Genomic DNA, 22058 nt, shown 5'->3' on the forward strand with positions numbered 1-22058 from the left:
CTGTTGCGGCAATATATATATATATATATATATATATATATATGTGTGTGTGTGTGTGTGTGTGTGTGTGTGTGTGTGTGTGTGTGTGTGTGTGTGTGTGTGTGTGTGTGTATGTGTATGTATGTATATGTGTGTGCGCATTTGTGTGTGTACAGTGTTAAAGCAAGCCGCCTCACCTGGTCTATGGATCCACAAAAGTATTTGAACCATGGCTTAAGTATATTCGGCTCATCACCGGAGGTCATCCTCCGCAGATTGGCAACTATATCACGAGGATTATGGTTGGGCATCTTTGTGCTCCAGCCGGTGCCGATTCTTTCTGCACCATTCACGAGAACCATGGGGAGCACCGGGATGTAGTACTCTGGCTCTATACGCTGGTTCTCATCGTACAAGTACTCCAAGACTGGGTTGTCCAAAGTGGGAATGATGAGACGTGCCACGAGTGATAGCATGGTAAAGATATATAGAGGGCTGGCCATGTCCTTGCCACCCTGCAGCCTTGTGCTAAACTGACCGATGGGCTGTAGCAGAATGACGTTGTTGGAGCCGACAAAATTCTGCGTCAAGTTTATGATGGTCGACATTAGGGAGGCCTCGCCGTGATGATAAGCAGAATGCTCGGCCACGGACTCCGCCATCTGGGCGACCTTAATTTCGCGCTTGTTGATGGCCTTGAAACAAGTGAAGAGAACTTTGCGCTGTCCCGGCTTAAGCCCGTCCACCAGAGACGGGATCGAACGCTCATTGTCCATATTGCTGAACAGGAAGAGCTCCTTGTTAACGAAATCAAGGTACGTCACATTCCTCTTGTCTTTGCCATACAGGTAGAGCTCAGGCAGACCCATCTCGCAACGCTGCTTGCGCTCCTCCATGCCACTGTGGAGCCAGTCTTTGCGCTGTTCGATCATCTTCTTGCTGAAGGCCAACTCTATGGCGTGGTCGTCTTCGTTGCCTTGGTACCGGAAAGTGATTCGGTGCCCCAGCATGTCAGTGAAATACTCGTTGGCCTCCTTGGAGGTGCTAGTGCTGAGACCTTTGTGGTACTTGACCTTCCAGCGCAGCCAGTCGTCGGTGATGGTCTTCCATTCTTCGAACTCTGGCAGTGAGTAAAAAGACAGCTCGTTGCTACCGCGACTCGCCTTCACGATGGGTGTGATGAACTCCTCGAGGAACGGAAGCTTGAGAAGCGACGGCCAGTTGTGGTGGATGAAGTTGATGAGAAGGCAATTGATGTGTGAGTCGTCTTGGTCTTGATCTGTCATCATCATAAGGTGACCATACCGAAGAGTCTTCAGATCGTCCAATGTCTCGTACTTTTTCTTGTACTGCAGATCAGAAAGGAGTGATGTGTCGATTTTTGTCATTCATTGCATACTTGTATCATCTAGTGTTACCCGAGCTGAGTATTTACAAAGCGCTTGCTGGTAAAGGTTAAATCAAATAATCGCTTTTGGTCTACGGAACAAACAGAAACACTAACTCTAAACGAGACATATACTCATTCAGAAATCTACTTTGCCTTGTATTATATACCTTCCAAAGTAACTTCAGGGAGCAGGTGAAGCTCGTACGCCTTTGCAGGGATGCAATTGACATGACGCACTTTACAAAACAGCTTTTATTAACACTCCTGGAGGAACATGATTAAGTAAGGATGTTTTACTACACACTTCAGGCTGTAATGACCGCTTTAGCCTTTGCCGTTACCTATCCCAGGGAAGAAGGTTTCAGCCCATAAAAAATGCGTAAAGTGGAGCATCTGGACCATTCATCGTGTCGAACATGCTGCGCATTTTGAAATAAGATGAAACATTTTTGCTGCGTAAGTGTACATCTAGTATACAAAAGTAGCATCTAGCGATGCTCTGAGCATTTATGTGGGCGACTTTAGTGCATTGTTTGGCGATTTCAAGTCATCTTTCATAGTGAAAGAAACTAATTAAAACAGTAAGATCAGGTGTTTTCCGTTGTCGTTACCACTGTATGTTAGTCGTCGAAGGCAAAATTACTGACCTGGAGGGCCCATGATCTTGATAACATTGTTGATCTCGGCATTTTCCAAGATCTGCTTGTGGGTGGCCTCCCGCTCATTCAGCATCTTTCCCTTCAGTGTAAACACGCTGAACTTGTCACGGCCCACCACTGACAGGCCCGACACGACCAGGCTTTTGGCCGAGTCTCCCTCGGTCAGGATGAGCATGCAGTCAACCGAGTTCTTGGTACCAGCGTCGTTGGCATCCTCCAGCTTTGGAATGCCCTTAAGCTTGGAGTGTTTTTTGGATGAATACTTCCGGCCTAGTTGTTTTTCGGCCTTGAAAGTTACCCATGACACAACGGACTCCACGACGTCGCGCTTGAGCATCTGCAGTGTGAAACGAACTACGCTTTAGGTAACGTCCATTACGTCAACAAAAAAAACAAATTCATTAAACAACATAGACATGTGAAAATGATTGATCGATATGTGGGGTTTACCGTCCCAAAACCATCATATGATTACGAGAGACGCCATAGTAGAAGGCTCCAGAAATTTCTACCAACTGGGGTGCTTTAACGTGCACTCGAATGCCGCATGAAAAATCAATCAGGTCGAAGCAGTGTTGTGAGAACAATCAGTGAGGTCGAGAAGGAAAATATTGAGCTCATCCTTTCTGCTCTATATCATTTACACTTGGTTTTGTTGGTAATATTTATCATACACTTGATTGATTACTGTATTACAAAACTACATTTTATAGAACTTCTGAAGTGATAGGACTACACCGCAAATACGTACGACACAGTTGCACTAAAATTTTGTAAGCGAGTTTTTGCACCTTCGCATTTTTCTCAGACAACCTTGAAAAAAGGTTGCGTCACGGGGACACACAAATGCGTGCGATGCATCAAAACGGCTGCGGGGAATCCAGTCAAATAGTGACACACTACATTTAGGCGAACAAGCGCAATGGTCTCCACATGACATTCAGGATATGGCTTTATTGCGCGCCTAATACAATGTAGCACTGCTCGAGTTTTCAGCCAAACATTGCTCAATGAAGCTCTGAAATGTGCCAATGTATTATAAACTCCAATAATACCCTGTCAATATTATTCATTAGGACCACTAAACCTAGATATATTCATAGTGCTATATGCATAATGCTAGAGTAAAAATGGTGGCTTTTTAAAGTTGATTGAACTATCCAAAACGATCATCAATATTCTGCTCTGCTCAGTACATCGTCGTTTTTGCTGCTTGTCAACACTGCTGCTTTGGAACTGCATACACATATCCGGCTGATGAAGAATAAATGACTAACAAACCTGACTGTAGAACTTGTCGCTGAGCTCGCACTTCGAGCCCAACTTCTTCGCAGGCAGCGTCATGTTCTCCTTGGTCTGGGAATCGAATGTTGGATTTTCAGTGAGACAATTCATGAACATTCACAAGTAGTCCTTGACTTGCTTGCTCTGTATCTTCACACCTGCTTTGTTTTTCTTCTTGAGGTTTTCCAAAACCTGCGATACGTCAAGTATAATTAGTGCCCGTATATGTGAACACAAATAGCAACCACGCGAGTCTATCATAAAGCAAATAAAGCATCACTACAGTCAAACAAAAAAACCAGAGGTATAAATAAACAAATAAACAAGTAACTATCAATAAGAATAGGATAGTTAAAGTAGCGGAGGAGTTTTACAGAGATATGTACAGTGGCCGGGACAACCATGACCATAATGTAAAACCTAGCAGTAATCCTTATGACATCCCACCAGTAATGAGAGAACTGAGAAGAGCTATTGGAGGGAATGCAAAGAGGCAAAGCTGCTGGTGAGGATCGGATTCGCGTAACCTCATATCTGCTGAAAGACTGAGGACAGATTGTGTTACAATCTGTACAAAAGTGGTACAGACTTGCCAATGTTCAGTACTCTTTTATGCTGCAGATGTCATTGTGCTGAAAGAGACAAAGATGCCTGTGATACTTGCCTTTTTGACTACGTGGTCGGAGACGTAGTCAACGTGACTGCTTCCCTTGGTGGTGCCGATGCCGTAAACGAAACCTATCTGCCGGAACTCGCCCGAGGCACTCAAGGTCACGGCCACCTCCCAACGGTCGGTGACGAGCTCGTGGGCTACAACGAGCGGATTGCCCGTTTCGTCTTCCTGGTCTTTTAGGAACAGCTGCACGTACTCCCTGAAGCTCTTCACTGGCAGCCGCTTACCGTTCAGGTAGACCTGGGTGAAAAAAAGCTTGAACACCATCACACAGAAAAGAAAAAGGTTCGGAGTGAGCCGAAAGAATGTCAACTGACGTAATATGCACGGCAGGTTTTACTGCCTTACAAAGCATCTCCCCCACTGTGAGCATTCATCACAGCTTAGCTTTAAATACTCTAAAACCTGCTTGTCGACGCCCTCCACTAGAACATCTGAATGCATTTTTTAGTCTTTGAGGAGACCTCAAAACTCATACTACGACTCAGCATTTTTTTTCGATTCAGTTTTCGCTTGAACTAGTTTTTAGACTGCCTTTGCGATATTGAAAAAAAAAACTCGTGAGAAATACAAGAGCGATGCAGTTTTGAAATTTAAAATAGCCAATAACATTGTCAGCGGATCTAAATCAAAAACATTAATGGAGATTGTGTGTAACAGGGGTTCTTAGATGGCCGACTAGCAAGAACCCGATTCACTTGGAACGAATATGCATAATGCAATCACTATACAACTCCTTACTGCTGAGCATTCGTTTAGACCCTAAACACCTAGTGTGCTTCGTATGTCTTCGGTTCTCACGCAGTGTATTTGCATGGTATTAAGTGTAAGTAGGGAGTTTCTTTTCATACCACAACTTCAAGACCAACTGAAAGCATTGGCTATCCATTATGTGTAGTTACATGTTTGTCTATGCTTTATGGCGTCACTTAGTAAAACAATACTATCCCTAAGTCATTCCATCTATTTCGCGAGCCCATTGTCAATGGCAGCTGCTGCGAGTACAATTCATTTCTATTCTTTTCCTAGGCAAGGGTTTTGTAATGGTTGGACAGCTATAAATTACCCACTTGTTGCAGTATTCACACGGTGTTAAGCTTGTTTCAATGATACATTTGTCACGCAATATTAAATCTGTTAACGTCACATACTTGCAGTAAGGTAGAAAGATGGGCGAGTTTAAAAGTATGCATACTTGGAAAATCAGCGTGAGTAGTATATAAACGCAAGACAATAAGGACACAGTGTTCGTACCGTGTCCTTCTCGTCTTGTGTCTGCTGTTCTTGCGCTGATTTTCAAAGTACGTGGCACACTTGCCTGACATGACGCCCGTATTGCAGAAGCTTGAAACTCCTTTGGCGTTTTTTTCCGAAGCAGTTTCAAGCATTGCAGAGTGAAGTGGTTCAATATTTGACTGCTACGTACAAATTCAAATATTCTACACTGAGAAGCATTGAAGCGTGAAGTGGTACAATATTAGACAAGGTGTGCTTTTAGGCTAGTTTGTTCATACTTGCAGTAAAACACCATCAGATGAAACAATAGACGAGGAGAAGGACACCTACACGCAAGCGCCTTGTGTGCGTGTCCTCCTCATCTGGTCTGTTTTCTGCGGCGCTATTTTACTGAGAATATTTGACTGTTGCGTTCTCAAATGTTCTACCTTATCACACTTCATTTATTAAAACTGCCTCAATACTTGAAACTGCTTGCGCTCGGTTCCAGTGGGGCATCTGAATTTTCAATTTTTGCATTCGTGAGAATTTTCGCTCATTGACAATGCCGGTAACATCAACACTGCATGTTCTGAGAAGTACGCTTTTTAAAGTACTCGTGTTGAACAGGAGCACCCAAAAGGCTTTCAGAATGCTGCGATGTAGGGGGGTCGACAAGGGAGTGCGAAATGTGGTGATTGATTGATTTATCGATTGATATGTGGGGTTTAACGTCCCAAAACCATTATATGATTATGAGAGACACCATGGTGGAGGGCTCCAGAAATTTCGACTACCTGGGCTTCTTTAACGTACACCCATATCTGAGCACACGGGCCTACAGCATTTTCGCCTCTATCGAAAATGCAGCTGCCACAGCCAGGATTCAATCCCGCGACCTGCGGGTCAGCAGTTGAGTACCTTAGCCACTAGACCACCGCGGCGAGGCTGCAAAAGGTGGTGGTGGTAGTGGTTAGAAGAAGATGGCGTCTAAATTCTACAGCCCGGCACGGAGCACGGTGCAACGCCTAGTGGAAAATAGGCAGTTGCTTTCCCCCCCCCCCCCCAAGTGGCACCAGACCCCCCCACCACCACCACTCTCGCTCACTCTCCCGAAGTCCATTCTTTATTTTGCTGCGGACATCAGTGACCAGAGACTTCCCAGAATGGTCCTTTCCATCATGATGTAAAAAAAAGACAGTCGAGAAACCTTTCTACTGATCTTTCTTCTCTGAGAGCGCGAATATCCAGGCACCAGCAAATTTAAATTCACGCTATCCACCTGTGAAAGCCTTTTTCCCTGCAAATTCTGCCCCTGGCATATTTTTGATTGGAAACCAAAATGTTCTCTTCAGACGACCTTCTTTGACCTTGCATGAGCTATGCCTGTGTTCTTTGATACACAGCGCTTTCCCGCTTAAAATATTTTAACCTGGATGAGGTAAAGCGCCTCCATCACGTCTACTGCCGCCTTCTTATGCAGTGCCAACCATTGTTCCGCCACCGCCGCCTAGTTCCGATTTCAGAACTTCTGAGAGGAAGTTATCGAGCCACCTCCTTTTGCTTTTTCCTTCTATGTTGTTTTTGCACCCGCAAGAAATTAAATCTTTTCTTCTTCGTGCCACAAGTGTTGTCTTGAGCTTTGTCCTAAGTTCGCGAGGAATGGCAGCTCGCTGCTGCGCTCCGGGCTGCCGACAGAGTCGACCGCCGAGTGGTGGGACAGCGTGCATGAGGCGGGGTGGGCGCGTCAGGTGGTGCGAGCTTTATTTATTCCATCTTATTCATGGACTGCGTAGCATACGAGGTGGGCCCATGAACCAGAAAAGCAGCAGAAACACCATGGCGGCACCTCAGCTTACGCTGGTGTAAAGAGAGAGAAGGAAAACGCGGGGAGAGACTTTAAATTAGCCTAACGAAGAGCCTCAACCAGAGACCAGAAATACAAAGTATTTTTACCATTTAGCAGTCGATCCTACCTTTCCTTTTTGGGGGGGAGAGGGGGTTCTCCCTTACTCTTTCACCATGAAGCTTAGCAGAGAGTTGCCACTCTGCTTGGGTGCAGCTGCTGAACAGCAGAAACACGGGAGGAGCACAAAAGTATGCGGGACCCCAACGGCTAGGGGTCCCTGGGACGAAAACTCTACCATAACCTTGTTTACTTGACATTTTTAGAAACATTTCGGCGTGCACACAACAAATAAAAACTAAAGACAAGAAGACAAACGGGCAATTTTTTCGTCTGTTCTGTGCGTGCCAAAATGTTTCCAAGAATGTCCTCAAACCAACCGATTGATTGATTGGTATGTGGGATTTAACGTTGCAAAACCACCATACGATTATGAGAGACGCCGTAGTGGAGGGCTCCGGAAATTTTGACCACCTAGATTTCTTTGACGTGCACCCAAATCTGAGCACATGGGCTTACAGAATTTTCGCCTCCATCGAAAATGCAGCCGCCGCATCCAGGATCCAATCCCGCGACCTGCGGGGTCAGCAGTCCTCAAACCAATTCGTCCAACTTTCTGTACTATTACTTGTTTACATGAATGCAACTACTGGTGCATCGCATCTATTTACATGAGTTTGCTGAACCAACTCACCAAGGAAAAAGTTTAAAGAAGGTGTATTGTACTAACGCACCAGGCGGAATGGATTTCGAGGGGTAATTGAACTCACAGACCCTAAATCAAAGGGAGAGTAACGACGGCCCTTTGTCATAGCTGCTTCGATTATGTTGAAGATCTATCATTTTGTCCGAATTGTCATAGTCTCTCTTGCCGACACTTGCCTTGTGAAGCGAGAGGTGGGGCTATTTGGACACATGCGTGATGTTCCCGTGAAAGGGATGACGGCCAAGCTCGTACTGCCCCTTGCTGAACCGGACAGAGCCGATAGCAAAAACGACAGAAGAGAGACAGTTCAACATTGAAGGACAAAACATGCTCAGCCACCTAACCCATTTGTGAAAAATAAAATGAACTTTTTCTAGCATTCAGAAATCTCACCATCATCAAATTACCGATAAGAACTCCCATAGCACAGTAAGTTCTTATCTGCGAGCACACCCTCCGACCCCGCGTGGCAGATAGGGGGCAGAAAACGGGGTAAGCTTGACAGAAACAACGCCTCTCGTTCTGTTGCATGCAATAAACGCGGCTTGTGAGGCATGAAATTTGCACAGTAGTTTTTTAAGACGTTTCGCGCACCTTCGCTGGAATACTTGGAGGGGTGAACGTGCCTAGAACTAGGAAACCAGTCTGTGAAAAAATTCGTGCGAAAAACATTTAAAAAAGCCAACTTCTGCGAAGTGTCTGCTCTCGGAACCCCTTCTCTAATAACCTCACTACTCACTGCTCCAATATGTAACCGCCATGGTGAACAGAATAGCTCGCACCCGACAGAACAAGAAAAAGTTTCACTGGGGAAGGGCGCAGCGTCCCAGCACTATAGTAAACGCTCGCCCATGAGCATTGCAGAGCTGTTGTACTGTGCCACGGTAAAGCGAAAATGGACACCAGAGGCTCCTTTAAACGGAAAACCGATACTGACACTGCGCCACGTTTGACGAAGAAGATATAACTTTCCGAGCGGTACCACGATTTTCAATCCAAAGATACTTCTATAGCACCTCCACCAAACTTGAAGAGCCTCTAACATCGAGGCACCATCTCGACATCGGCTGTGCCCTCAAATCAACTCCCGCAGGTAAGCTTCACACAGCAAACAGTATACAGTCTTTGCCACAGAAAATGTTTGATCACACCGGCAGTTCTAACGAAAAAAGGCTATTGGAATTCAATTCATTGCTTTTTTTTTCCTTACTCTTTGAGGACAAGCACTCAGCGTGGTCCCGGCCTTAGCATGCCCCACTATAGGGGTCAGCTAACCGGCAACATGCATGCCTCTTGTGTTAATTACTTAGTGTGCTCCTTGTTTTGGCCCTTAATGTGGTAAACCAGATTTGGGCTAGCTTCATAAAAAGCTAGCAATTTAAGTTTAACATTGCGTAGCAGATGGTCCTGTCGGTCTCGTACCGGGGAGCCAGATGCTGCAACCTGCACTCGTGACGATGTAATCGTCCGAAGGAAACTGCAACATGCACCGTATTAGTTTAAAATAAAAGTTCCATAGGAGTATCACATCCTTGTTCATGTAGGAAGGCTCATCATCACGATGCACAGTACTGCACCTTCATTAAACGATCAGTTAACTCAAAAGGGTACGACAATTACCGCTTTACTTAGTTTCGAAAATATGCACACAATTTCTCATAAGTAGATGCTATCCAAGAACTTTTCAATTGACTACGCTTTTTGTTCTAGTCTGCAAAGATAACGCCTTTCGTGATGTTAAGACTAACGACAAATTTATTGATAAGCTCTGGGACCAAAATATACCGACAGTTCTCAAATAAGGCCAACCGAACTCCGGTTTCTGTCCCACACCCAAGATTGCGCCGAAGACAAAAATGAATGGAAGTTTTTGTGGCAGTTATCAAAAAAGGAACGTACAATTTTGTATATTTTACTTGTTTGCAAGGCTGTTGACGGCCCCGTTGCTATCAATATTTGACTATCGGTTTCACCAAGCCATATCTAGCATTGAGTTTTATATTAAAGATCACATAGAAAAGGTTGAGATATTTTCACAACTTCAGTTAAATAATGGTCGCTAAATTGTCCGATGGTACCGAATTATTTTTACCCACATCCAGCATCGCTAGCCTTGCAGTAAACGTGTACCAAATATATGTTTTGAAATGACTCCTGAAAAGTGGCGCCATGTGCGAATTTCCGGCATGTATGGGTCCAGTAACAATTTCAAGTAAAACTTAGAAGAAATGTATTGATTGATATGTGGGGTTTAACGTCCCAAAACCACCATATGATTATGAGAGACGCCGTAGCGGAGGGCTCCGGAAACTTCCACCACCTGGGGTTCTTTAACGTGCACCCAAATCTGAGCACACGGGCCTACAACATTTCCGCCTCCAATAGAAATGCAGCCGCCGCAGCTGGGATTCAATCCCGCGACCTGCGTGTCAGCATCTGAGTACCTTAGATACTAGACCACCGCGGCGGGGCAAACTTGTAAGAAATGTAAATCGCGAAGAACAATACGGTGATTCCACACCGACGCTAGCTAATGTAACACTTATTGTTCCCGTTTTTTTAGTTGCAGACAATGACTTAAACGTAAACAGAAACTTCGAATTAGCCCTTGGACGCCTCCAGATACGCCGGGCATTTATAAAGCGGATGCTGCAGAGCTGGATCAAGCTAGGGCATTTCGACCGGCGTGGCTATCACAGTATCCGTGGTTTGCGTGTTTCGGTGTGCTTAAGGCTGCACTCTGCCACCAATGTGTCGTTTTCAAGCCAGTGACGGGGAAAGGGCGACAAGGAGCTTTGATCATCAGTTCACTGAGTACAAAATCTGTCACAAGTCCGCCAAGGAGCAAGAAAAGTGCGAATAGCACAAGGATGCAACCGAAAGAAGATACAACTTTCTTCGCCTCTTCAACAAGGCAACCGATGTCGTACTGCAGCTGGACACAGCCGTAAAGGAAGAAACAGAATGCAATAAGCCGAAACTGGTCTCCATTACAGCGGCTGTGCTTTTCTGTGGCATGCATTATTTGCCTCTGCAAGGTAAACAATCGCAACGAGGGATTTCTCAGGACCTCCTCAGGTTTCGCGTCAACGCTAGGGACCACGCGCTGCAAGCACATCTCAACAAGAGCGCCAAGAACGCAAAGTACACATCAGCGAGCGTTCAAAATGAGCTGATCAAAATCGGCGAAAAAATTAATCTTGAAAAAATTAATGAGCCATTGCACTCTGTGAAAGTGGATGACCAGCATAGCTGCTGTGTAGCAACTTATTTTTCATTTATATATAAATTGATTTATAATTTTCTACTTTAGCGTATGCTCTTTTAAAGCAATTCCACTTCAATTCACAGGGCCAGAAGAGCAGAACGTAGGTTTACTTGTGTATTTAGATATGTTTTGTTAATTTCATTTTTATAACTTTCTTGTTGAGAGGACCAGTGGTGAGTGGTGGGGTCCACAATTTCTGTGGCACACACCTGCTAGGGGTTTTGTGGTAGGTAACTATGGACTTAAGATACGTTCATACTTGATATTACTCTCAGGCTCGCAGTAATGCCAACCAATTTGCACAGTTAGCCAGCTGATGTTTAGCTTAGTCTGCATGGCCACAATCAATTTTTTTTTTAACTGAAGGTTGGGGCCATTTATGACGACGATATTTTTCTGTTGAATAGGTAGCTGCGACGTAGGTGACTGTTGGCAGAGTTACGAATGGCTTAGTTACATACAGCTACGCTGTAAAAGCAAAGGACCAAGCAGTGAGCGATGGAATGGAAAGGAAAAGAGAATACCGAAAAATACTGAGCACCGCCCCCCCATGGTGAAAGATAATCCAACTAGATTTGGAAGGGGTCCCATTAACACTTACTTCAGATCTGAAAAAAGGAGTGGGGGCGCTGGCTCGTCACATTATGATAGATAAGAAAGTAAACAGGCATAGCCAATATTCATAGTGAGATTAAGGAGGGAAAAGTAAATGCAAAGGGTGGGAAACGTAATTCGTAGGACGCACAATTAGTAGTAAGTTAAAGCCAGAATGGATACTAAGGGAGGGGTGAGTTACATAGCTGAGGGAAGCGATGAATAGGGTGAGGTGATGAAATCAAGAAATTCACAAGAATAAAATCGCAAAAGATGCGGTAAATTAGATATCATTGAGAGAGGCTTTACTCCAGCAGTGGCCATCGGACAGGCAAAGGATGATGATTATAGTGGGTAGTACTTTGTCTGGAGCAGAAACTGTAATAAATGTTTTTGTGGCCACTTGTGGAGATGCGCTGGAGCTCTGAATGGACACTGAACAGATAATTAGCTCATGCTGGCAAAGTGTACTTCAGGCATCTCTCACATAGTACATGTTTCATGACATTAAAAGCTGGTGCACTACCACGGCAAGTTTAAACCTAGAGCCAGAGCAAGAACACAGCGACGGTGGGTAACAGCAAAGATCACAGGCATGTTAATCAATAATGGACAACGTTTTATAACAGCAACAGCCTGAACAAAGACGTTCCCACACAAGACCTTGAGATGTACTTTGTCGTCTTTTATGAAAGGAAACACATGAGCACATGGCCGGCACTCTGCGGCCGCCGCCTTCAGCGCCATCAACAGACAGCAAAAGAAAACATGTTTGATTTTTGCCGTCACCTATTGGTGAACCAAATAACCAGTCAGGGCACGTAAACAAGCACTGCTGAATTACGCTCCCACTTCTACCATGCAACCAGCGATGCCTGCAATGCATCGTCTGCTGCGAACAAATACAGGGTGGTGTGCCAGCACTTGCTACATGTTTTTGCACTGTCTCTCGGCTTACGTGAGTTGCGCTTTGACAAAAACAGAGATGTACAGGTGAGAGGGATGCACGCAGGTGGAGGTGTGGTGGTTGTTTATGAATGAATGATACAGAGTGTCATTCAGTCATATCCTGTATCATCCAAGCTCCATGGCTTCTCCTTGGAGATTGTATACTTCCATAAGCCACCAATCAATACGTTTCTAAGAAGCTGATTCGCAGCATTATAGTTCTCCAGTGAACAAAGATGAGAATGTTCATGTGATCATCCTTTAGCTTCCGCTGTCATCTTCCCTGGGTTGTAAATAAATACAGAAATGATATTTTCTCGTGAAAGTCCCTGAAGGAAAAGACTGAGACCTCCTTGCCTGGTACTAATCTCAGAATTCGAGCATGTTCGTCCAAGGGCATGAGTGGACATCAAGTAAACGATGGTGGCGATTCCACATTGTCACTACGTATATACAAAACTATGTGCAGCCCCCAATTCCCTGAAAACTGCTGCACAGTTTTCAGGCGAGCGGCAGCATTGTTATAAGTTGAGTTGGTGGACCAAGTTCATGTCGAGGAACATCTAGGAATACAGAGACAAAGAAAGCACTGACTGCGCTAGTTTACACGAGTAACATGGGGGCTTGCCGATGCTGCGGGAGAAAACTTTCGCATACTCAATCCATTGCGACTATAAAACTGCGCGAAAAAGTGACCAGAAACAGAGCAGGAATGCACACAAGCGCAGACTAGCAACTGAAAGTTTATTGAAGGATACACATATATAACTAGCACAAAAAAAATGACGTGAAAGATTAGAGGTTGGCAGTGAAATAATCTATCTCTCGTTGGTTCAAAGTCACTGAACGCCTCGCAACACATGTGTCGCCATACTTTAGTATGTAAAAAGCCTCAGCAACTTCTCTCGCTGTTTTATCCCTGCACCGGGACGACACCCTTGTTTTGCGAAGTAATGGGTAACACTTGCAATCCCTGCAATGTAGGCGCAGATTCGACAAAGGGTGGGTCTTCAGCGATTCCTCGCGATCCATTAGTCTGTTATTCAAACACCGTCTAGTTTGTCCAATATAGCACTTACCACATGACAAGGGGATAAGATACACCGCACCCATTCCACATTCAACAAACGTTTCCCGGTGGTTGACCTCACAATCACACCACTTTTTTTCTATGCCTTCAATTTTCTTATCCACCGCTGTGCAGACTTTGCCCAACTTATTCCTGAATGAAACAACCAGGTCAACATTTCTTGTCACTTTTTCGCGCATTTTTGTAGTTATGATTTACCAACTCGCCCAGCTCAATCCATTGCTTGATGACTTGATAAGAAGCAATATGCACGTGCTTAGTTCAGTTTTTTTTTTGTGAGCCACGAGGAAGAGAACCATCAAGATGGCACACGTGTTCCACTTGAGGAACGAGAAAAACTTAAGCTCTGCATTGCTGGCTGCAGTTAGCGACATATTGCCTCTATTATGAAAAGGCCCCTAGAACAGTAATTAGTATAGTGTAAGCCTTTAAAAAAAGAACACCGTGTGAAGGACGCTCCACACAGACGGAGACCACGGGCAAGGACTGCGGATGAAGACCATGAATTTGTAGCTGCAAGAGCAGCGAGACCACTGATAACATCTCGTAAAATGCTATAGGAACTGAGTATTAGGGCATGCACGATAACTGCGAAGCATCGCCTCGCAGAAGCTGGCCTAAGATAGAGGGTTGCATGCAGGAAACCTCTGATGCGAAAAACAAACCAAGCAAAACAGCTGCGATTTGCAATGGACCACGAACCTTGGACTATTTCTGACTGGGAGAATGTTTTCACTGATGAGAACTTGTTCACGACCCGGTGGGACCAGAGGCATAGAGTGTGGCCCCCAGGAAACAGTCGGTAGGTGAGGTTTATTGTGTAAAAATATTAACTAAAAATGTTTAAAAACCTCTACTAGACAATTGCCATTTTTATGCATTTTACGGTATTGTAGTGTTTCATATCACATATATAAAATAAAGAATTTCACATTTAGGGTGCGGTATGATTATGTTCACTTGTGTTATTATATGGCTGTGTTTGGTCTTATCACTAACATTATTATCGTCATTCGTATTAGTTCATATTTAAAGCATGTTTGGCATATCCTGAAAGTATAGACACTGAAAAGGTGGCAGTAGGCTGACTGCTGCCACAGACAGAGGCACACCGCCAGCCCAAGTGCTGTCTCAAGATGAGATAATACAAACAACAGTTAGTTTAATGGTATAGGAACACGATTAAAAACATAAAGTAGTACTTTAGGTAGACATGGATAGATTTTATAAGTATGCGTACTATGTAACCCAATAGAGTTACACATTGTTGGCGTAAATGAAGTGTACTCAAGATAAGTAAAGTGACTGTTGATCAGCAGCGAATGGGCAATATAATGATGCTTTTATACAGTTACAGATCAGAATACCTCCAGCAAGTGGTGGCAAATAGCCATTCAGCAGTGTGCGTTTGGAGTCTTGTTACCAAAGAAGGGCTTTGTCCACTAGTCCACATAGTACACAGTCCGAGTGCTACTGCTTGATCCTGGACGACATGATGGTGTTCTAGTTCCTGAATGGTCCTTTCCCAGAGGGCGATTTCGTCTTATTCCCCTGTGAGACGTGGCATCTTAAATGCACTTTGAGCGAGTACACTTAGCTACGAGTGCCATTAGTGCACTGTCACAAGAGCAAGTTTAGTGTCACTCGCTGCACTTAGCCGGCAAGTGTGTTCCCCAACCTTACTTCACTGTGACGAAGTGTGTAGCCTTGGTACCAATGGCTTACACATAAATACGCTGTTGCCTAAAGCCGCGCTCATACTATTTTTAAACTACTGTTTCCTTTACAAAGGATAATGCTATGTATTAAAACAAGTCATAAATAAAAAAAATCCACGCTACTCTAACGATCGAGCCGGTTGCAGCAACGCCCGCTAGGGGGATGCAGCAGCAAATGCTGTGCGATAGCTGCATGTGTTATGCTGTTTACTTCTAGGCACACTTGCACATGTGTAGGCGAGTCGTTCTGCAGTCGTTTACGATGGCGTATGTAACTGGTGCTTCTTCCATGAAGACGTGTTCAGACTATGAGACATTGGCGCAAAAATAAATATATGTTGCGCTACGAACCCGTCAATTACCACTATCATCATTTCCAAAGTACACTTCGCTTTCTCACATAGCAGCAAACCGCCAAAATGACACTTTGTGAGCGTAAGTAGACTCGCACAAAGTGCAATTGAGTTGTTACGTGTGACAAGGGTATTACAGCAAGACAACTCGCCTGTTCACACATCCCAAAAGGTAACAAACTTTTTCGAGGGTCGTGGCATCAACACTCTCAACTGGCCACTCCAGTCTCCAGACCTTAACATCATAGAGAATGTGTGGGGCCTCTTCAAAACAGTGCTAGCGAGTCAGTCTCTGCATGAAGGCTTTGCTGACAACCTGACGACGATATGTGGGGTTTAACATCCGAAAACCACCATATGATTATGAGAGATGGCGTAGTGGAGGGCTCCAGAAATTTTGACCACCTGGGGTTCTTTAACGGGCACCCAAATCTGAGCACACAGGCATGCACCATTTCCGCCTCCATCAGAAATGCAGCCACCGCTGCCGGGATTCGATCCCGCGACCTGCGGGTCAGCAGCTGAGTTCCTTAGCCACTAGACAAATGCGGCCGGGCCTTTGCCGACAACCTCTGGGGTGCCATAAAGGAGGAGTGGCAGTGGCTGAGAAGCGATAGGTCACCGACGGCTGCCTTGTACAACTCGCTGCTCTCAGGAATGGCAGCTGTTGTCGCAACAAATGGGGATGCCACCAGGTATTCAGAGGTGTCTCGTAACATCACAATGCAGTTGTACTTCCTTGGTGTTTAAGACAGAAAAAAATATTTGCTATTTTTATGTAAGCATAATAATATGTGTCATGGCGTTTTGTGATCACAACTTTTCTCTGATAATTGCTAACATATAAAACTTTTTTTTCTTCAAGTTTTCTTTACCCCGGAACATATAGCTTGCTGTCACCATGGTAAGGGTGCTTTATTCTTGGCGTCACAGCAGCAAGCGCACATATACGAAATGCCAAAGTACTTTTTTTTTTCGCTGACAGATGGGCACATTCGAAGTGAGATTCAATATCGAAAGACAGTTTTCACAGGGTACACCGATACACTTCACAATATGAAAACTATAACCACGCCTCAGCCCAAATGCATCCCTCTTGCCTAGGCATGTGCAACTGGCATAAGCGAATTGCACTTCTAGCGAGTTGCGAGTGACAGTGCTTCTACGAATATACTGTATTCGTGCACCACACTTGATTTGTTTGCAGCAGACGACGCGCTGTAGGTATCGCCGATTGCGCTATCAGAGTGGGAGCGTATCAAGCAGCACTTCTGCCAGCCACAGCCAGTCCGAAGGCAAGCGTGCGCCTTGAGGCTGGCCATTTTGTTCGTCGATAGAAGACTGTGAAAGTGAACATGCTTTTTATCGCTTTAGCGGCCACCGCAAAGCGCCAGTCACGTGCTCCCTTTCATAAAGGACAACAGAGAACACTGTAAGTAGGAGAGAGAGAGAACATGGTGCGAGAGTAGCAAAATAAGTCGCCAAACGAGTGGCAGCCGCATTGTTGGTCATTAAATGCCCGTAACACTGCGACTGTAACATCGTCCTGAAAGGTTCTTGCATTGTACTAAGTGAAAAAACAGTGTTTTATGAAATGAACAAGAAAGGTAGACACACAATGCTGTGTGTGTCTACCTTTCGTGCCTGTGTCAGAAAGCTCAGTTTTTGTACAATGCCCCACCAACTGGCCTAACGTTATCCACGTCTAAAGCTTTCGGAGCTTCACGTTCACTGTAGGCTTGTGTCCTTGGGGAGGTCTAGGGCCATTTAAGCCTCTGTCTGAACAATGGTTCACGAGTGGACACAGTTAAGTGCAGAGATTTCTGTGTCTTTTTAACTGTCATGCCTTTTGGGCGGTACTAGCCTATTATGATTATTTTTAGTGGGTATTTCGTTAATGACACAAATTCGGAAGCCACTATTTTCATACGGCTACATTCTCACCTCGACAAATGTTTTTTTCTTTGTCCTCTTAGGCTTCTTTCCAGCTGGCACCTTGGCGTCACTCCCAGCGTCGTTTTCGGCATCCGACTCATCGCCTTCGCTCTCCTCGGTTGAAAAGTACTCAAATTACGATACGCAAAGGTAAACATACAATCTGTCACTCTAGTAAACCGCGTGACATCAGTACGCACACTAATGTTTAAGCTGTGACATTATATGACGATAAGTTTCACGGGGCAACACAACAGAATGTAGAATCTAGAGCAACAATGACAGAAACCAGCCGCCGCGCTATAGCAGAGCAGTAGTACAAAACAGTGTAAGCATCGATTGCCTACAAAGATAACATAAGACGTATATGATCTACAGACTGCGCTTGCGACGATTTCGCCGCATCCTGCTAGCTTGCTTGTTCCTTAAAAGTGGTTCCTACCCTCTACGGGGAATTGGCCAAGATACGAGAGAATGAGTCTCGAGCTCGGCAGCACGTACCCGATGGAACGTAGTCGTCATCTTCACTTTCAGAGCTATCGGCTGGCTTCGTCGAGTCAAAAGTGGACATTCTGAAATTTCAAAAACTGCTTTACTCAGTAAGTCTTTCTGCTGTCTCTAAACAACTGGTTCAGAACGCGATTTAAGTGCGCGTAACTAACATACGTATGAAAGCGCGCAACTGGCACAACGCCAACAATCGATATTTATAGCGCGAAAACAAAACGACGACACAGAGACAAAAAGGACACGAAAGACACGAGCTTCTCGTCCCTGTGTAGTCGTTTTGTTTTCGCGCTATAAATATCGTCCTGCCATACCAACGAGCCCAAGCTGCCACACTGCCAACAATCGATCTTGGATTGTCTTGCGACTTAGGGTCGGTAACGGCTACTATGGTGCCCTACCTTCTGTTCTGAAAATAAACCTTTCACTGCAAAGTACAAATCCTCAACCTCACTATTTAAAGGAAAAAAAGATAAATCTAATGGTTAGTTTACTAAGTATTAGGGCTAGGTAGCGGTAGCCGCCGCCCGAACTAAAGAGGACAGCCATATCCATCCATCCATCTTGCTATGACGCAAACGTCCCCAGATTTCTTGCGCATGCGCAAAACGAGCGCTACTTATTAGTGGGCAACATTGTGCATCAATTTTTTGCCGCCGAGATTGACGTTATTGTCTAGGTTCGAAGGTCTCGTCTCTATTCTTATAGTGTACTAGAATATTATACAATTCTGTCGGTGAACAACATGGCGTCGAAAGCTAGGTTTCAAGATGGTAAGAGAATCAGTTATTTCTTAAGTTGTCGATATTTGTCGGCATGGAACCGTTTTCAGTCTTACGCAGAGCTGTGGCGAGCTACCTTTGTCATACTGAGGATGACTTGGTCTCCGTATAAGTAGTTCACGCTCTGATGTGAATTTTTAGCTGGTTTTTTTTAGTGGCACTGTTATATGTGACATTCCCGCAAGATCGCCGCGTTACTTTTTTTTTTATTGTGTCGTACCTCTTAGTTGTTGAGCGCAGCAGTGGGCTTTAATACTTGCTGTCCTTTTTTTCTTTCTTTTCTAGGTGAGAAGGTTCTGTGCTTTCAAGGGCCTCTGTTGTACGAAGCAAAGGTGAGTGCTTTTGACGTCTGCTGGCCTTTCGATCCACATCATAGGGAAGCAACGCCTTTCGTTTGATTTCTGTTACAGTGCATCAAGGCCCAGGTTAAAGACGAGCAAACCATGTACTTTATCCACTACAGGGGCTGGAACAAAAAGTAAGAACACTCACGATCGATAACATAGGACCAGCCTCTTGCGCAAGCCACGTGAGTGAGTACAAATTTACAATGGTCCAGTGCAACCTCAGCGCCTACACTGGAGATGGAGCTGCGTTTGTTGCACTGCGCTGTCCCTAGTTCGCTAACAGTGGCCGTAACGCAGAAAACAGATGCCAGCGCGCGTTTTCGTGTAGTACGGTCACAATCAGCCTACTTATGCAGGGAGAGAGACGCGCGCATCGCATTCCATTCGGACCGACCCTGCCTCGATATTGCTTTTTTTTTTATCCGCTAGACTGTGCGTTCTCAGGCAGCAGCCACAAAAGAAAATTCGACTTTTGTAAAGTTGTAGTCACTCATTCACGTGGCTTGCGCCATCCAGGTGATCCCGACGTTGTAAATAGCCTCCACATTTACTCTGAAGCAGTCGGGAAAACAGGAACGTTCTACATTGTAGTTTACTTGAAGAGGGGCGGTTTGGTTTATCAAATCTAAAATTTAAAAAAAAGCCATCAATGCAGTCTGCGACGAGACTCCAAAGCGGTTGTGTGACAAGGGTGTCAATGAGAACATGCTGTCACATGCTGTAATCTTCGATAAGCCATCACCGCGAACACTCAGCAATGCAGCCTTACGAGGCCATCCAGAAGAGTTAGTAGACGGCGGCCCTGCATACAAAAAACTTGTGTCGGATGTAACTTAGAATGTTGGAAGTCGAACGCTCGGATATACTGAAGCATATGAATAGACATGCATGTAGATAAACACTTCCACTGCTCATTGTGAAGCATTTGCAGTCTCAAACGGACATTGGAGTGTCAGTAACACAACAAACTGGCTCTTGCAGCATGTGTGAAAGCAGAACATCTCTAAGGCACCTTTGCTATATTTTATGTATCATTTTTCTTGGTTGCCCTATATCTTGATAATCCTCTTTTTTTTTTCATAAAACCATCAGAATATTTCCGGCATAAAACACATCAAATCATTCACCAGCATTTACCTGACTCTATCACAATTTCAGTTGGGACGAGTGGGTTCCTGAAAGCCGCGTACTTGAGTTCAACGATGTTAATCTCGAAAAGCAAAGGGAACTCCAGAAGGCACACCTGTAAGCATTGCGTTGTTTTTTTGCTTCTATATTGTGTTGCCTTACGTACAGGAAGCATGTTCTGCATATTTTGCAGTGTGCTTGCAGATGTTTGTGCATGCGTGCCGTATTCGGCTGAACATCTGAACTCCCTGTAAAAATCACATACACTGAAAGCTGCAATACACACCACTTTTGTTTTCCAGCTGCATTTGATCGGTTATATAGTGGTTCCGATATGTGCACCTGCGCATCCCTTCAGATCACTGTGCTTGTGCTGACTAGTACGTACAGTTGTATGTCTGTTACACCTCATTGAGTATCTACTAAGGGCCAAAATTTCAGGGCCAGATTTAATGGCAGCAAGATTTAGTTCTGGCAGTTTTTTGTTTCACACAAATGTCCACTGAATACATTTATATATAATAGAATTCGACATACCGATACCCTGCTTCGTGACTTCAGCTTTCATTAACTCTGAGTGCTCTCGATTATTTTGTAGTGTTATAATGCGAACGATCTTTTTCAAGGAGTAGTGCATGTGTAATTAATGTGCCGAAGCATAGGCCCCAATTTTAAGAGTCTTCGTTGGTCGTTTTCCTGTGTCTTCCCTTGCACTGTAATCACTCTCGGAACGGAATACCAACTGGACCATACCGACACTTTGCTTCAAAAAGTGAAGCTTTGACTTTCATTTTCTTTTCTTGTACAGAAACCGCTATGAAAAGATTAACCGCAGATTTTCCAAAAAAGTAATTTAGTGGTCTGAAGTGGTTTAATACATGGATTCAGCATCCCTCTAAGGGGCATTTATAGGGACTAGCATCATCAGGACTTTTGTAATCATGCTTTCATAATTAGTGAATTTACAGTTCTTGAAACATTGCTCGAGTATGTACAGCCAGTGGCAGAACTTTGTAGTACGCAGAAGCTGCAAAATATTTTGTCAGGACTACTGCATACCACAAAATGTGGAAGCATTACATCAGTCCACGGCAAAAGTGCTAAATGTGGTACAGAACTGTGGTCTTCGTGCATTCAATGCAAAGTGCTTGTCCTCCTCTTCTGTTTCTACATTCCAAGAACTTCTGTGATTATGTTCAGAGTTAAAAGGCTTTATGAAATGGTGCTTATAGTAAGCTTTCACCACTTGTATCGCAAACGGTTGAGTATCTCATTTCCAGTTATCGTGAAACCAGCAATCTTTTAAAAGAGCACAGACACAAAATTTTGAAGGCAAGATAATGAGTGATATAGATTTTGGGGGAGACATTCACAATATCTATGCAATAACAAGGACAACTACAGTTTAGAACATATTTAAGGGGAGATGCTACTCGAAAAACGATTTTCTTTAATAAGAGTCTGAATTTAACACAAATTGGCATGCTAATAGAGTTTTTTATCCTCTTTTCGAATATGTCATTTATTTTCATGTAGATTGCTTGGTTTTCTTTCTGCAGGTCAGATACTGCAAAAT

At 44.3% G+C, this 22058-nt stretch overlaps 1 protein-coding gene and 1 pseudogene across 8 annotated transcripts in view; one reads left to right on the plus strand and one right to left on the minus strand.

Annotated features, from left to right (window-relative positions):
- LOC119185732 (DNA topoisomerase 2-alpha-like) overlaps nt 1-18533 on the minus strand; it is a 31497-nt pseudogene extending 12964 nt beyond the window's left edge. The window contains exons 1-6 of the transcript XR_012886614.1: nt 18220-18533; nt 17728-17832; nt 3977-4240; nt 3310-3504; nt 2025-2365; nt 177-1335 (exon numbers count right to left, since the gene is read on the minus strand). The product of XR_012886614.1 is annotated as a DNA topoisomerase 2-alpha-like (transcript). The remainder of the gene's footprint in view (nt 1-176; nt 1336-2024; nt 2366-3309; nt 3505-3976; nt 4241-17727; nt 17833-18219) is intronic.
- Nucleotides 18534-18843: 310 nt separating this feature from the next.
- Nucleotides 18844-22058, plus strand: part of LOC119185733 (mortality factor 4-like protein 1) — a 32928-nt gene continuing 29713 nt past the window's right edge. For 3 of the 7 annotated variants that reach the window (XM_075876181.1, XM_075876183.1, XM_075876182.1), the window contains exons 1-4: nt 18844-18998; nt 19293-19339; nt 19418-19485; nt 20513-20599. In XM_075876181.1, the coding sequence (XP_075732296.1) occupies nt 18971-18998; nt 19293-19339; nt 19418-19485; nt 20513-20599 (230 nt within the window). In that variant the 5' untranslated portion in view covers nt 18844-18970. Of the gene's footprint in view, nt 18999-19063; nt 19137-19292; nt 19340-19417; nt 19486-20512; nt 20600-22058 lie in introns of those variants that run through there. The other 4 variants (XM_075876184.1, XM_075876186.1, XM_075876185.1 and 1 more) reach the window with 4 other exon arrangements.

This window comes from Rhipicephalus microplus, chromosome X (genome assembly GCF_043290135.1).
Source record: "Rhipicephalus microplus isolate Deutch F79 chromosome X, USDA_Rmic, whole genome shotgun sequence".
Lineage (NCBI taxonomy): Eukaryota > Metazoa > Arthropoda > Arachnida > Ixodida > Ixodidae > Rhipicephalus > Rhipicephalus microplus.